The sequence below is a fragment of the Corylus avellana genome, chromosome 9, assembly GCF_965113065.1.
Source record: "Corylus avellana chromosome 9, dhCorAvel1.hap1.2, whole genome shotgun sequence".
Taxonomy (NCBI): domain Eukaryota; kingdom Viridiplantae; phylum Streptophyta; class Magnoliopsida; order Fagales; family Betulaceae; genus Corylus; species Corylus avellana.
In genome coordinates, this window is record NC_142498.1 from 2,814,618 (window position 1) to 2,831,623 (window position 17,006).

At 36.2% G+C, this 17,006-nt stretch overlaps 2 protein-coding genes across 2 annotated transcripts; one reads left to right on the forward strand and one right to left on the reverse strand.

Annotated features, from left to right (window-relative positions):
- Positions 1–5,654: 5,654 nt before the first annotated feature.
- LOC148583583 (TPD1 protein homolog 1-like) lies at positions 5,655–6,129 on the reverse strand. Its single transcript, XM_088510451.1, has 2 exons — positions 6,072–6,129; positions 5,655–5,971 (listed from the first exon to the last, which is right to left on the reverse strand). Exons 1-2 carry the CDS (start codon positions 6,127–6,129, stop codon positions 5,655–5,657), a joined length of 375 nt encoding a protein of 124 aa, XP_088366577.1.
- A 4,427-nt stretch (positions 6,130–10,556) lies between these two features.
- LOC148583584 (uncharacterized) lies at positions 10,557–11,808 on the forward strand. Its single transcript, XM_088510452.1, has 2 exons — positions 10,557–10,676; positions 11,248–11,808. The coding sequence occupies exons 1-2, from the start codon at positions 10,557–10,559 to the stop codon at positions 11,806–11,808; spliced, it is 681 nt and encodes a 226-aa protein (XP_088366578.1).
- Positions 11,809–17,006: the final 5,198 nt, after the last annotated feature.

Sequence of the window (17,006 nt, forward strand, 5' to 3'; positions counted from 1 at the left end):
TTGACCGAAATCAAGTGGAAAGTTGAAAGTGGCTCATTGGAATTCTGACGAACCCAACTTGATCTAACTTTATCGTTTTAATTTAAAATGGTGTCGTTTCCAAGCTTGAGATTAATGACAACAATAATTTTATTGAGCCTCAATTGAATTATTAACAAACTCTTGTTGAGGTAGATTAAGCGTAATAGAACATTTCTTAAAAAATAAAAATATGACATCATTTTAATTCAACAATGAAGAAATTAAATAGCAATTGCAAAATATGAAAAATTGCTAAGGACAACTAAATAAATTATAAATTACATTTATACGTTTTGAACAATATAATAGGTTGAGTCAAAGGGGGGCAGGAGGGGGGCAAACACCCCCTTCTGAGATTTTTTTTTTTTTTTTTTGAACTTGGCTCAACTTATTGCACATATTTCCCATCGCATTAAAAAAAAAAAATCACGCGTGTTTACAGGTAAAACAATTTACCAACCTCTGGCTGCACCACCCTTAATTGCAGTTGTTGCAGTTGCACAACCTCTAGTTAATGGTCCTCTTGTAGAAGCTCCTCTGGTTGCACCACCCCTATGTGTAGGTCCTCTTGCAGTAGTGTCAATTGGACATGCTTCTTCAGTTAGGTCAATGTGTATTACGCCTTTGTTTTTTATATGAACACTACAACAAATACCAGATATCTGATCAGAATGGCGAGTCCTTGTTGCAGACCCTCATGTGGACAATATAAGAACTCATGTATCTTCTGTTAAGGCTCTAGCTGACATACCTCATTCTAGAAGCAGGATAATGCCTGCACCAAATCCTTGTTCATGATCAAATCCAAGGGGAGGTGAGACTCTTCTTTCATCACAAATTAGGGGGAGGTGTGTGGTCTCTCTCATCAACAAGTCTTAGGGCATTTGTTGCTTCTGGAGCAGCACCACTTGGATGATTTTTACTCTTAACCTATTTTCCAAAAACAAAACAAAACAAAAGTAAGAGTATGAACATTAGTAAAAACAATTGGGTACATCTTGTTGTTCCCATCTCTTCCAACTTCAGAAAGTAGTTTGCCCTTAAATTATCATTTTAAAAAGCACCCATCTACCCCTATGATAGGCTTACAACCCTCTAAAAAACCTTTCTTCATTGCTGCTAGAGAAACATATATTCTTTGAAATTTTGGAGACACATTTGGGTTTGGTTTGTCCACTTTCATCGGTACACAACTTCCATTGTTAGTCAGCCTCAAGGTTTCACAATAGTCTCATAGCCTCCCATATTGATCCTCAAGCTTAGCATATATCTTTTTTCTTTTGGCCTTCCTTCTAACTCTATACATCATGCTTGGATTTACATCCACCCTCCATTTATCATTCACTTCATGTTGGATTATATCCAAAGGCATGTTGGGCTGAATCCTAAACTTTTCTATTAGCTTGTTGGCTAGTTGACCATGGAGTTTCTGTATTTCCTACCACAAATATGTTTAAACTGTAAAAAACTTATCTGAAATGACTCTTCATCAGCCATCTTTCTTGCATACACCCAGTACTGATATTTGGCATCTCTACATACCACTATGCACTTCCTTAATACATTTTTTAAAAATCTATTGTCCTTCCCCCTCTTAAGGTTATACACCCTAACAACTTCTCTAAAAAATTGAATGTTTGGAAATTTCATACGAAGATTAATGATTGGATTAACTAGATCCACAACATGAAAATCAAATGTGGTTTCACCATCTTCATCACGAATGACTACTGACTCAAGTATGTCACTCCTACCCATTTATGGGGTGGGGTGTCATCATCATCATCTTCAAACGATTTCTTCAACTTACAACCACTATTATACCCTTCATCTTGGTTAACAGTAGCATCTCCCTCTCCCTCATCATCAACATCATCATTTCTATCTTCATCACCCTCTTTGTCACCTTCTTTATTACTTTCTTTTATACTTCTCTAATTCCTATCATATTTGTCACTCTGACTCTCAGCTACATTGGAATTGTTAGGCTTTGTTTAGGATGGTCCAGCCCCACGAACTCACAACCAAGTTTCCTGTTGAATCTACTCCCATAATGAAGCTCAAACACTAATTTTGAAATGGCCATCCTCCAAGGTGAAAATAAATATTTAATAACACTAAACATTGTCCTTCCATTTGTAATAAACAAAATGAAAGATGGACAACAATAAATGGTTAAATATGGGACCACTATTTTTGAACAATAATAAAAGATAGACAATAATAAAAGTATAAGGAAACAAGTCAATAACATATTCATTTATAGAATAATAAAGGGTTAAATAGGGGACCACTAATTTTGGACAATAATAAAATATAGACAATAATAAAAGTATAAGAAACACTAAACATACAACAAGTCAACAACATATTTAGTTACAGAAAAATAAAGAGTTAAATAGGGGACCGCTAATTTTGGAAAGCACAAAATGTAAACCAACAATCAACTACACACAAAGCACGACCAAAATATGCACACCAACCCCACCATCCACATGTGAAAGCAACATTCCAACCCTATCATCTATCAACGTCACATGTTTCATTTTATTCAAAAGAGTTTCAAAATTTCACAAATCAAAGGCAATAATTAAACAATAAAAGTAATTTAAGAACTACAAGACAATGGATTTGAAAAACCCACAATATTCCCCCCAAAATCCCCCAATTTTACACATAACCCTAACTCTAAAAAGATGGTTTTTTTTGGATACCTTCATACATCTATAATCGGAAGATCACGAAAACTTTTCTGCCATGCCAGTCAACTTCACCTTTTCTCGAAAGAACTACAATATTTTGTAACTCGAAACAGTCGAAGAACGAAGAACATGGAGAAGCTTCTGCTATCTCTTTGTCTTCTCTAAAGCACGTTGGGTTTGAGGCTGTCGAGGGGAGTTGAAAAAAAAAAAAAGAAGTTTAAAAATGGTTAAACATGCGTGGATGTTATCATGGGTAGAGTCAAGATTTCACGTGGGGTTGGGGGCAATCTGGGAAGAATTAGAGCTAAAAGCTCACGTGCGTGTCACGTGGTTAACTTTCTATCTAAGAAGATAGAATTCAGTAACGAATTGATCGAATTGCAAAATTTTGTAACTTTTTTAGGGTACATTGCAAATTTTTAAATATTGGGGTTCAAATTGAAAAATGGGTCAAACTTCGAAGAGGTAAAGTGCGTTTTTCCCAAAAATATGTTTCCCTTCCCACCTACCACGTAACGCACCGACCCTAGTCAAATAATAATTTTTACTCTCAGTTTTGCAGTTTCGCACAATCTCCAATAACAAGTGTTACTATAATGCAAATAGTTTTTCTTGTCCTTAAAAATTTTAGGTATGTAATTAAATTTTTCATTGATTTATTTTTAAATTTATATCCATTTATTTTAAAATCTACCATTAAATATGTGGGACTGACACTTGGGTTGACAAGAGTTTAAAGATATAGCATGTCTCATTAAATAATAAAATTGTCAACGTAAACTTTTATATTTAGATTAGGGAAATGATATATGTTCTCCTGATATTCTTCTTGTTAAAGTATTGATTAAGTGATTAAATTTACATCTTCCTATTAGCTTAAGTTTTTGGGACAAATGATGATTTAACATGGTATCAGAGTTAGAGGTTCTGAGTTCGAATCTTGACTCCGTCAATTCACCCCACATTTAAATTAAATATTTCACATGTTGAGCCTTACCTATTAAAAATAAGTTTGAGCCCACAAGTTAAGCTTTTAGGACAAGTGCGCACATTTCTTGTGGTGGGCTTTTGAGTATGGGGAATGTTAGGTGTTCTCATGTTAGTTTGAGTCAAGATTCGAATGGGCTCAAACTCATTCGAATCTTGACTCCGTTAATTCACCCCACATTTAAATTAAATATTTCACATGTTGAGCCTTACCTATTAAAAATGAGTTTGAGCCCACAAGTTAAGCTTTTAGGACAAGTGCGCACATTTCTTGTGGTGGGCTTTTGAGTATGGGGAATGTTAGGTGTTCTCATGGTGTTATTCTGGTCGTAGGTGGATATTATTTTTTTTAATTTTGTGGAGAGCAACCACACCACGAGCAACTAAGGCCAAGGGTTGACGATGTGGTGCTGGATGGGTTTTTAGTGACCTAGGAGGTCGATTTAGAGGTTTGGGAGACGACCTTTGACGGTGGAGATCCATACCTGGTTGTGCTTCCTAAAGGAGCGGCTAGATCTGTGCTAGTTTGGCCAAAAATGATGGTGTTCTGAGCTCAGGCGGGTGATGATTCATGAATGTGGGTGGCAATTTTGTGGTGGTTACAAGCAGTGATGGGTTGTGGGTCGGGGGTGGTTGTTCTGTGGCGGGCTAGAACTTGGGCAGTGCGGTGGTTCTATTTGTGGGTGGCGTGTGTATCAGGTTGTGGAGTCGGTAATTTTGTAGGAAGAGGATGAGACAGGTACCATCTGACATCCGTAGTGGTGTCATGGTTTTCTTTTCTGATTTCTTTTTCCTTTAATTTGTATTCCTTTGTACCATTTTTAGTGATGATAGTGGCTTTGAGGCAATGGCCTTCAACGGTGGCTTTTAGCGGAATCCGGCCGCGGCATTAGGCTTAGAAGATGGTGGGTTTTTTAGGGCTGTGGGGTCTCTTGAAAGGGAAAACCCAAAGTGCCAATGTTTATAAGATCCAACGTTTTTATATTTATTGTATTTGGTGTTTTAATATGATATGCCAACCTCTCATTGGAGGCTGTAAAACCTCACTTGTACAGCCCATCAGGATAGTAGGGGCTCTCTTTCATTATCATGTTCATCTCGCATCCAACTTTATTAAAAAAAAAAAAAAAAATTAAATATATTATTGAATGTGTAGGACTAACATGTAGGTCCAACAGGTCCAATAGTAAATTTAAAAAAGAGTTGAACAAGAGATGGACAAGAGTTAAATTGTCATTAAATAATAAAATTGTTTACGTAAACTTGTATATTTAAATTATTTTTTAAAATTAATTGTTAATAAATATAAATATCTCTTATTTTTATATTTTAATTGTATGAAATATAATTGTAGTTCCTATGGAGGAGAATGATTCCATCCCATTGATTTGTCATTGACTTATTTTCTCAATATAAATGATTCTCTTTCCTTGGTTGATGACTGGGAGATATGAATTAATTGAGTTTTTTTTTTTTTTTTTCAATAGTGGAAAAATGGTTATTAGGAGGAGGAAAAACTTTTACTGGATAGAAGTGGCCCAAGTGAGAGAGCTTCTCTCTCTAGAAAAGAGAGAAGTGACAATTTGTTAGAGTATATTTGATTATGTTATACTATGGGATTTGGTTGTAATCTCTTATCTTTTAGATTACATTCAAATATAATACTATCTTCATATTTGTATTGCTTTCATCTACGTACCCTAATTCTCATATAATTAAATAGGAGACAGTTATATTATAAACACACTGTTATATTATTAACATCACCCAAGAAATAAGAACAAAATACAATACTTTGTGAAGCTTTAAGAAAAAAATAATAAATAAATAAACCGAAATTGTGCAATATATATATTGGATTTATAATCCAAAATGGGGTGAAACATGAAGCTCTTATTTATACCAAGAGCACAATAAACTGTCTCAGACATGCATCCTTAATATTTAAGAACAATTAATTTGGGAGGAAAGCGGGCTGAATGGAAATGGGGTGTCCCAAGCGTAGGTGAAGTTCAATGGAGTATACGAAGGTGGCCAAACGGGCTGGCCGTTGTTGACCAGACATTCGTCGCCGGACTTGGAAAGCAGCGACGGGTCAACCGGTTTCACGGTCTGAAAACCATTGCACCCCAATCGCAAGTCTGACTGAGAACACGGGCACCCGCTTGTGATACTCACGCGCCACACCGGCTTCCCTTGGACTACTTCTCCCGTTTTAGACTGAGTAATGTTTGCTTGGCTAAGGCTGCATTGACAATTTCCTGCCATTTTTACATAATAAAGCAATTAATTAATTAATTAATTAATTACCGTCATACATTGTAAAAAAATAAATAAAAAAATAAACTATAGATTATTTACCTTGGTCAATGAGACCGAGGAAGAAAAGCACGCAAAGAAATTTGACGGTAGCTGCCATTTTTCAACTAATAATGCTGTTTAATTTCTCTGACGTTTTCGGAATAAAATGTTATAAAGACCTTGGTCCTTGGTCTTATTTATAGTGGAATTTTTTTTTTTTTTTAATCTGAGCAAGTAAATGATCTTATCATAAAAGCTATTTATAAGGAACTAATTGAACTATTTATAAGGAACTATTTATAAAAACAAATTTAATAGATTCACTATTTTGGCTGGATTTGTATATTCATATAGGGTTCCACAAAAATTTAATGGTAAATTTACACATTCACTATACATATATGATTCAAAGATGGTCGAGAGAATGCTTATTATTATCATGTCAAGCGAGATGCAAATTCAGCGGCTCATAATCTAGCGAAATTTGCTCTTATATGTTCCACGGAGCAAATATGGATGGAAAAAATTCCTAGATGTATTTATGATATTGTCTTATTAGAGCAATCTGCTCTGGCTGTTTAGAGTTTTATGCTCTTGGCTAATTATCTTTTATGAGGAATGAAATCAGTTTATTTCAAAAAAAAAAAAAGAAAAAAAAAAGAAAAAGAGAATGATTATTATTATTATTTCTCATCTTTAAATTTTGCTTCCGACAATTCTAGAAATCTAGGTTTCAAAGCTTTCTAGGTAAGAAATATGATGATAGCTACCATTTTTAAACTACTGCCGCTCTATAATTTCTTTGAAATATTTGTAGATTCTCAAATTATGGAATTTAGGTTGTTTCCATTCTAGGTATTGAAACACTTTGAAAATGTCATATATTTATATATAAAAGGTGGCAAGTTATTGAGATAGCTAGAAAAAATTGTCCTCCTAAAAAGTTTTTTTTTTTTTTTTTTCTACAAAAAAAAAAAACACAGAGGCGCTTTTTCTTTAAAAACCTATTTTTGGTTTAAAGTTTTTTTACAACATAGAGAACAAGAATCAGGTGAAAATGCTCAATTCTTAACTGTAACATGCCACATTTTTAATACGTGACGTTTTCAAAGTGTTTTAATGCTTAGAAATGACTTAAATTCTGTAATTTGAAAATCTACAATTTATTTAAAATTGTAGAGGATCATAATTCGTGGTCAATTACTTTAAAAGTTATTTATTTTAAGGACCTTTGACTTATTTAGTAAAAAATAAAAAAAATAAAAAAATAAAAAAATAAATTGGTAATCTCTTTAGCAAAAATAAACTATAAAAATTGCCTCGAGTGGAAAAATAACTGAATTTCTCTCCAGAAGACAATCTTGTTCCTGTAACTTTTCTGAATGAAATCTTAATTCTAAGACCTTGGCTTAGGGCCCGTTTGGGAGTGCGATTTTAAAAATTATGTTTTTAAAAATTGTGTTTTTAAAATCGCTACTTTTTAAAATCGCACAGACGTTTGGTAAAACATACTAAAAAGTACTTTTTTTATCAATTGAGTGTTTGGATAACATTAGCATATAATTGTGGTTTTATGACCAAATTACCAATAAGGATGAACAAGATAGAGAGGATGAAGAAAAAAAAAAAAGAAAAAAAAAAAGAAGGGTTTTAATATATTTTAGGTGGGTATTCTTGATATTTTTTTTATTCCCGTTCTAAAAAAGGTAACTATTGCGCCAAATATCTTTTTAATAGAAATCGATATTTTGTTTTAAATTCGCACTTTTTTAAATAAGCACCCTCTAATCAGCTTATGGAAATCGCAGATTTTTTTGCGATTTTAAAATTTGCGTTTTTAAAATCGCAATCCCAAACACCTTAAAATTGTGATTTGGTTTAAAATCGCAGATTATTTTTAAAAAAACGCACTCCCAAACGCACCTTTATTCATAGTAGTTTTTGAATCTTAGAAAGGAAATAATTGTTGTGATAAATTACCTTAAATGCTATTTATAAGGGCCTTTGACCTATTTAGGAGGACCTTTAAAATTTTAATAGCATTGACATCACAAATATTTAATTAAAATTTAGTTAATGAACATATTTTTCTATTTTAGCTACCAATTTTTTCAAAGTACCTATACTATATCTGGTTCGGCATATTAGTTACCCACTTTTACTATTCAATTTAAAATATTATTTATTTATCTATTTTCATTATTCTAAAAAAGAAAAAGTAATCAAATTGATCTTTTAATTTAACTAATGCATTGTTGAGCTGCAGTTCTACTGCAAATGTTTGTTTTCAAGTTTAGCTTCCATTGAGGTCCCTATTGTATTATTTAATGTCAAAGGTGGTTACAGTCAATTAATGAGAAGATAAGGCTCTGTTTGTTAGATTTTTTTTTTCCCCTCCTTTTTTGGTCCAATAACTCAAACATAAACATTCTTTAAAAAAATAATAAATAAATAAAACAATTTTTATGTTACATTAGAACACTTTTCTAAGTTAAAAGCAAAAAATTCTCCTCAAAATACATTGGCAAAAGAGAAATTTGCTCACTCAAAGTCTTATGCATGAGAGAGACACTTTCTTGACCTAATTAAGAAGAATAAATTTAATGGTGTTTCCTTCTTTTTCTTTTTCTTTTTTTGACATGAATTTAATTGTGGTAGCAGTTAATAACCCTACTATATACATACAAAAGGCAAGGAGCAGTCCAGGCCCAAAATTGCAGCTTGACTTGGGGGGTGAGGAGACACATAAAAACAAGCTTGCCCGAGTGGAGCCAGCGGCGATACTAAAGAACATGGAACGAACATAGAAGGAAGATATTGAGGCATCTATTATGGGTGTCATGGCGAAGGCTGCACCCGCCGCAAACAATGATTCTTTTAAGTTGAAACTGTCGGGGACTTGGAGACCCCACGGCAGTTCGGGACCTTTGCCAATTGGTAAAGGATAAGAAGCCCCACTTTTTGTTTCTCATGGAAACAAAAAGTTCTCCGTCTAAAATGAAGAGGATTATGATAGAATTCATAATGAAATAGAAATAGAAATAAATTGCGGAAATAAAATAAATGAGAGACAAAGATTTTAACATGGTTCGATCAACAACCTACATCCATAGATAAAGCGCAAAGGGCTATATTAAGCTCTTATTGAATGATTGTTTACAATACAGAATACTCTACGTAATCTTAATCAAATTTCCTAATTTAGGGTGATCGAATCATAATCAAATCCATAAATTATTCTAATCTAATCTTCATCAATCATAATCAAATCCCTAACTTTAGAGTCATTCAAATATACTCTAATATCCTCTCTCAAACTCAAGGTGGAAGATCCTGAAACCTTGAGTTTGACCTTTTTTTTTTTTTTTTTTTAAGATAGCAAAACAATATAAAAGTGGGTCATCTATGGGCCAAAAAGGAGAGCCAACTTTTGACTAAAATGAGAGCCAACTGTAGGCTAAAGTGGGCTTGGGTTTTAAACAATACCACAAAGCTAAATAAAATGAAAGCCAACTTTGGGCTCAAGTGAAAGCTAACTATGGGTTGAAATGGCATGGGTTTTAAACAATACTACAGAGCCGAGCAAAAATAGGCCAACTATGGGCCAATGGATGGGCAACTTGGCATCTTTTGAATTTTGGTGGGCAACTTAGGCCTCTTTTTGGTGGGCAACTTAGGCCTCTTTTAGCGCTCCAACTCGCCACGTCAGCCCTAGGCCATGTCATCCAGCGCCACATCAACGTTTCTACAACATCTTCAGAATGGCCACATTAGCTTCACTGCCACGTCAGCATATCAACCATATCAGCGACTCTGCCACGTCATTACCTTGCCAGAGTTGGCTTTCTTGATTTGACTTTTGGCTTTGACTTTCTACAGTGTTGATCGTTGACCGTTGACTTTGAGCATTCGAAAAGTTGACCAGGTGTTTCCCACTTAATTTTTCGTCCTGATTTCAAATTTGTGGTCTATTTTTTCTTTTGGCATCTGTATATGGCAGAAAATAAGATTCTCTCCAAATTTAGGCGTTTGTTTTATGCAGTTCAAGTCGGTTCATGCATTGTTCAATTTGCTTTCATAGCCTTTTTCTTTGGCGTAGTTCAATCTGGTTCATTTTCTTACGGTAGGCACTCTCGGGTCAGACCAATCTTTCCTCAGGTCCATGGGTTTTCGGGCCAAAGAAGCCCCTCTCAACTAGCCCATCCCAACTCTATTTACATAAGTTGGGATAAGAATAACCTATTCCCGTAACCAAACAGCTCCTGATATAACAACTAAACAAAAATATCATATTCCTAAACTAGAATAGGAATAATTTTGCACTTAATTGAGAATAACTCACACCTAGAACCAAACACACTTCATCTTCTTCAAATTCTTATCTCATGACAAGCCTTTTTCTTCTTTTCTCTCTAAGCCAAGATCGACTGAATGGAGGTTGGAAGATCAACGGCGCCACTGGAATGGTGGCAGGCGGTGCCTAAAGGCTGTTGTGCGGCTGAAGGGAGCAGGGGCTTCACGGCCATGGATGGCGGCGGTGACTAGATGGGGCAAATAGGAAGCGGGGTTGGGATGCCGAATCCAGTAGTAACAGTGGCCGCTGGACAGCTGGGTGCTGGTGGAGACTCCAAAGGCGAACGACGCCGTGTAGTTCTACAAGGCCGTGTTCAGTGCTAAGGAAGGTGCGACGGCTGGGCGGCGACAGGCTGGTCTTCGACTGGCTTGGCGGCGACAAGCTGGATGGAGCCGTGGAAGGCCAAACATAGCGTGGGAACCGCTGGGCTGTGAGCAGGAATGGAAGACGGTGGCTGGCGGCGTTCACCCGATGTTGGCGAAGGGGCAGCGGCGGAGTGGGACGCAGCCGTGCAATTTTTTTTTTCAAGAAACAAAAATAAATTGAAGGAAAAAGAAATTCACAAGACCATTAGATCGTACAATGGCGTTAGCCTATTGCTCTGATACCATGATAGAATTCATAATGAAGTAGAAATAGAAATAAATTGCGGAAATAAAATAAATGAGAGACAAAGATTTTAACGTGTTTCAGTCAACGACCTACATCCACAGATAAAGCCCAAAGGACTATTAAGCTCTTATTGAATGATTGTTTACAATACATAATGCTTTATTTATAGAGCTTACACATAAATGTAATCTTAATCAAATCCCCTAATTTAGGGTGATCAAATCATAATCAAATCCCTAACTTTAAGGTCATTCAAATATACTCTAACAGATTCGTGTAAGACTGGGTTTCTCATGTATGTTTGTAGTTGAACCGGTGGGTCGAAGTGGTGGTCTAACTTTGCTTTGGCATGAGGAGAACGGACTGACCATTCAGAACACATATAAACGCTACTGTTCAGTTCCGAAATGGAAGGCAATGAAGCTCACGGGTTTTTATGGCCATCCAGAAGTGGCAAAGAGAAAGGAGGCATGGGCATTATTAAAACATCTCAAAGGGTTTCCCCCGGAGCCGTGGTTGTGCATTGGGGATTTTAATGAGATTGTCTCTCAGTTGGAAAAATGGGGAGCATCCTTGCGACGAGAGACGCAAATGGATGACTTCAGGAAAACAATAGAAGAGAGTGGACTTAGTGACTTGGGGTATAAGGGGTCACGGTTCACATGGTCGAATGGAAGAGAGGGTCATGAATTCACTAAGGAGGGGCTGGATCGCGGAATGGCCAATCAAGAATGGTGTTCTATTTTCACGGCAGTGGAGGTGCGAGTTCTAGCGACACGTACCTCAGATCACAAGCCACTTCTTGTTGATTTTGATGACAATCTGAATTGACAGCAGCAAAGAAGAGGCTTCAGATTTGAAGCTGCATGGCTGATTAAGCTGGATTTCCATGATGTTGTCCACAATGCATGGTTGGGTGAGCATAATTCTGACATGCCTTCCAATCACATGGGGTGACACAAAGCTTAACCATCTTTTTTTTGCAGATGATAGCTTACTCTTTTGCAAAGCCAATTTGATGGAATGGCAGAAAATACAAGAGCTTTTGGGGGTGTATGAGAGTGCGTCGGTACAGAAGATTAATAGAGCCAAAACATCTATCTTCTTTAGCAAGAATACCAAGGAGGCAATTCGTACCCAAATACTTAGCATTTCCGGAGTGAGATCTTCTTCTTGCTTTGAGAAGTACTTGGGCATACCTATCCTTGTGGGTCGATCTCGACAACGCTCTTTTCAAAACATACTAGGGAAAGTGTGTGATAGAATGAACGGTTGGAAGGAGAGATTCCTGTCACAGGAGGGGAAGGAAATCCTCTTGAAGGCGGTGGTTCAAGCCATCCCAACTTACACGATGAGAGTGTTTAAACTCCCGAAGGTTTTATGCAAAAAGATCAATTCCATGATGGCGAGGCTTTGGTGGGGGTATAAGAAGAACCTATCTAGAATTGCTTTGAAGAGTTAGGAAAAATTGAGCCTACCAAAAGAGAAGGGGGGAATGGGATACAGATATTTGGAGGATTTTAACCGAGCTATGTTAGCAAAGCAAGGTTGGAAATTGCTCCAAAACCCTCAATCGTTGGTGGCACAGATTCTTCGAGACAAATACTATCCAAGTGCCTCTTTCCTAGATGCAAATCTTGGGCGGACTCCATCGTACACATGGCGGAGTATATGGAACTCTATCCCACTGCTTAAGGAAGGGTTGATGTGAAGGGTGGGGGATAGGCAAAATATTAAGATATGGGGGGATCGTTGGCTCCACTCTCCACACACTTTCTCAATTCAATCCCCTATTCGGCTACTTCACAGTGAGGAGAAGGTGAGTGCTCTTATTGACAATACAACTAAGTGATGGAACTACAATTTGATACATGAACTTTTTGCGGACGACGAGGCAGCCAAGATTTGTAGTATAGCAATTTGCCCTGGGAGACAACCGGCTCAGGTGGTGTGGTCATGCACAAAAAACGGGGAATTCTCTGTTCGAAGTGCTTATCATTTAGCAAGATCACTTGAGGGCAGGGGACAAGGGGAATGTTCCAATGAACTTGCAACTATGGATTTTTGGAATAAAGTCTAGAGAACCAAGGGACCACCAGTGGTAAAACTTTTCCTATGGAAGGCATGTAACAACATTTTACCAACTAGAGAAAATTTATCTAGACATCACATGGTTTCTGACTCCCTTTGTCCTATTTGTGGGTTGAAGGTGAAAACCTTGGGCCATATTCTATGGAGTTACGCCTCAGCACAGGATGTTTGGATGGAATGCAACAAAAAATTACAGAAGTGTACCAGTGATGTGGCTGACTTTGTAGCAATTTTTGAGAAACTTACTGGTATCTTGGAGAAAGAGGAGGTTCAGCTCTTTGCCACTGTAGCTCACCAAATCTGGTTGCATGGAAACACAGTTGTGCTTGGAGGAGTACTAGAATCACCTACAGTGGTGGTGCAACGGGCGAAAGAGCAAATGAAGGCTTTTGACATGGCTGAGCAGGGGCCGATCCTTGGCCACCCACACATTGCCCAAGCAATCCCTACATGGAAGAAACCTCCTACAAATGTTATCAAAATTAACTAAGATACATTTCTTGATGTGCAGCGGAAACTGGTGGGAATGGGGGTTGTCATCCGGGATCATACTGGCACTTTGTTGGCTTCTTTATGTGCTACAAAGGAGTACATTGCTGACCCAGCTACGGCCGAGGCGTTAGAAGTTTGGAAGGCAGCAGAGCTTAGCCATCGTCTGGGTTTGCAAAATGTGGAGTTCTTTAGAAGTAGTCAATGGCCTTAACAATGAGAGTCATCGGCTTGGAAGGTATGGACACATGCTGGAAGACGTGCGGAGCATGATGCATAATCTTCAGGAGTGGAAAGTCAATTACGTCCCCCGCCAATGTAATAAAGTGGCCCATTTATTAGCCAAATTAGCTTTATCCATTAGATAGGAAAGTCTATGGACGGATTCATATCCTTCTTGTATCTGTGAGCTTGTGCTCTCCGAACAAGGTTCTTTTTAATTCAATGTAAAGTTCTGATTCTATAAAAAAAATAATAATAATAAAATAAAATAAAAAGTGTGCGGAGCCACGTTAGGGCCTGTGGGGTTGTAGCCCCCACAACTTAAAATATATATATATATATATATATAAGAAAATTTTTTGAAAATAGATCCTATATATTTTTCAATTAAAATAAATAAATAAATAAATAACTTGAAAGAGAAAGCTTTTTATTGAATTAATTATTGGTAACCATCTTTTTTTCTCTATTGAGTAAATAAGGCAAAAACGATATTTATTTTGGTTGCATTAGCCATCAAGCACTATTTGCTACTTAGAGAATATTATAAGATTTATATAAAATTAGCATGTAAAAAATTTCGAGAGATACATTTAGTCAAATATGGTTTCAAAGAAATGAAGTGGAGCATGGAGATAGATTACTCATCCAAATCTACTTGTTTCTAGCAGGGGAGCAGTGGAAGAATTTCAAAATGCAAACCGGTCATGTGTTACAAGGAGACAAACCGAGAATGTGGAGTCTCGTACACATTGGACAGCCCCACCTGAAGGTTGGATAAAAGCAAATTGGGATGCTAGTTTGGATGTGGGCAAGGAACGCTTGGGTGTGGGGATTGTATTGCGTGATCACTTGGGAAATGTTGTAGGCTTGTAGCAGCATGCAGTCAGATGAGGGAGGTTGCACCGGATCCTAGTTCGGCTGAAGCTGTTGGAGCTTTCTATGCAGTGTGCTTTTGCCAAGAGTTGGGTATACAAAACCTTATTCTAGAGGGTGATGCCCAAATAGTGATTAATGCAATCTGTTCAACGGAGATTAATATGTCAAGATTTGGACATATAGTAACAGATGTACAGAGAGTCTTACAATCTTTCTGTGGATGGAAGTGCAATTTTGTTCATCAAGATGGTAATGAAGCGGCCCATTTTCTAGCAAATGTGGCCAAACAGATTTTCTTGGATAGAGATTGGATGGGGGAAACCCCATATTGTATCCGTGATGTAATTTTGAAAGAGCAATTTGCTCCTTCATTGATTTGATATATGACAATGAATTTTCTTTGATATATATATATATATATAACAAGGATCTGCTATATGTACATCTCTACAGATCTAAATATATATAAAAATAAATAAATAAATAAAATAAAATAAAGGAAAATAGACCCAAAATATAAAAGAAAAAACATTTCTCATATAATAAGCTACTTGCCGAAACTAGTACAACACTTCACAATAATGAAATTTGAGAGTGATGTGCAAATGTTTGTCTTCCATTGAGGTCCCTATTGTATTATTTGTCTTTTATTTTCTCAAAAACAAAACAAAGGTCAAATATAAATACTTTAAAAAATAACAAAGCAATTTTGTCACTTTTATATTACATCAAAACATTTTTTTCAAACTAAAAATAATAAATAAATAAATAATACTCATCAAAACACATTAACAAAGAGAGATATTGCTGCCCTCCCTTAATTTGTTGACCTTAAGGAGAATAAATATAATGGCGTATCCTATTCTAATTATATTCACAACACAAGGCCACTTCCTCAACTAGTTTTCTAATGAAGCATAACATCACTGATTGTCTGATTCCCTATCTCTATCGCCTCCACAACAATCATCACAAATATAATATAATATAGGGGCCTTTTTGAGAATCATTTCTCTGTACAAGGGTTTCTTTTAAAAGGAAAAAGATTCTGGATATGTTTGTTATTATTTTGTTAAATTATCTCTACGTAATGGTTTGTTTTCTCATACAATTAACAGAGACAGCATGCATGAGTGACGTGTCTTGTGAAACAAACCTAAACAGAAAAGGACAGAATCATAATTTCTCATTCCAAGGGTCAAATTTAATTTTTTTTATATGAGTCAAACCTAATTTTAAAGCCTAAGAACACACATATATGTTTGACTTGATCAATTTCTTTTTTATTAATTAGCTAGCAGGATGCAGTTACATTTTCACTCAAATTTGTATCCCGACCTCTAAGGGCTTAAAGATAAGGGAGGCAATTCGTTTTCACGTGTCGGGTTCAAATCGTATCAATGAATGAGTATAAGACTATATAAGTCAACCATAACTTAACATATTTAATTAAACGGGTCAGATCCCTCAACTCTAACCTGCTAATTTTATGTTGGGTTTTTGTCAAACTCGTGTCAAAATTTAATAGCCCTAAATATCACTTGTCATGTTGTATCGAGACATGGACATAAGACAATATAAATCAATCATAACTCGACCCATTTAATTAAACGATGCATTTATATTAAATTTGAACACTGAGTTGAAAAAAGGGGCAGGTCAACAGCTAAAAGAATAGCCAATTGTATATTGGATGAGCATGAAGAAGCGGGTGTAAATATAAAAATCCGAATACCACATCAATTTGGTTCGTTGTTTGAGAAGAATCACATCCAAGGCAGGCTCCACTTGCATTTTGTACCGCATGAAGGTTCTGAGCAATTCTTTAGAAATAGTCAGCCTTTTCTCGTCCACCACTTTGAAGCACTGCGGCTTTATCTAAGGAAGGTTCCAATCACACCATTGCTTTGATTGTCACAAAGTAATGTTAAAGCAATTAAATTTACTTTTTTCTATCGACTTAAGTTTTTGGGACAATTGATAATTTAACATAATATCAAACTCAAAGGTTATGGGATCGAACCTTAATTCTCATCAAATCATCTCTCATTTAAATTAAATATTTCTTGTGTGCACGTGACAAAGAGTGTATTACAGTAATGATTAAATGAGTAAATTTATTCTTTTTTATCGGCTCAGAGCTTCTGAACGAAACAAGTGATGATTTCAATCTCTCCACTGTATTCTTTTAGAAACCTTAAATGGGGTTTGTTTTTGGGATTGTCTTAGCTTAATTATGTGGTCTGGTGGAGGGTTTTCCTTCATTCTGCATTAATTTTATGTGGGTCTGGTGGAGGTGTCCTCTGCTTTTTTTTGTTCTAATAATCACGCAACATTGACAACTTGGG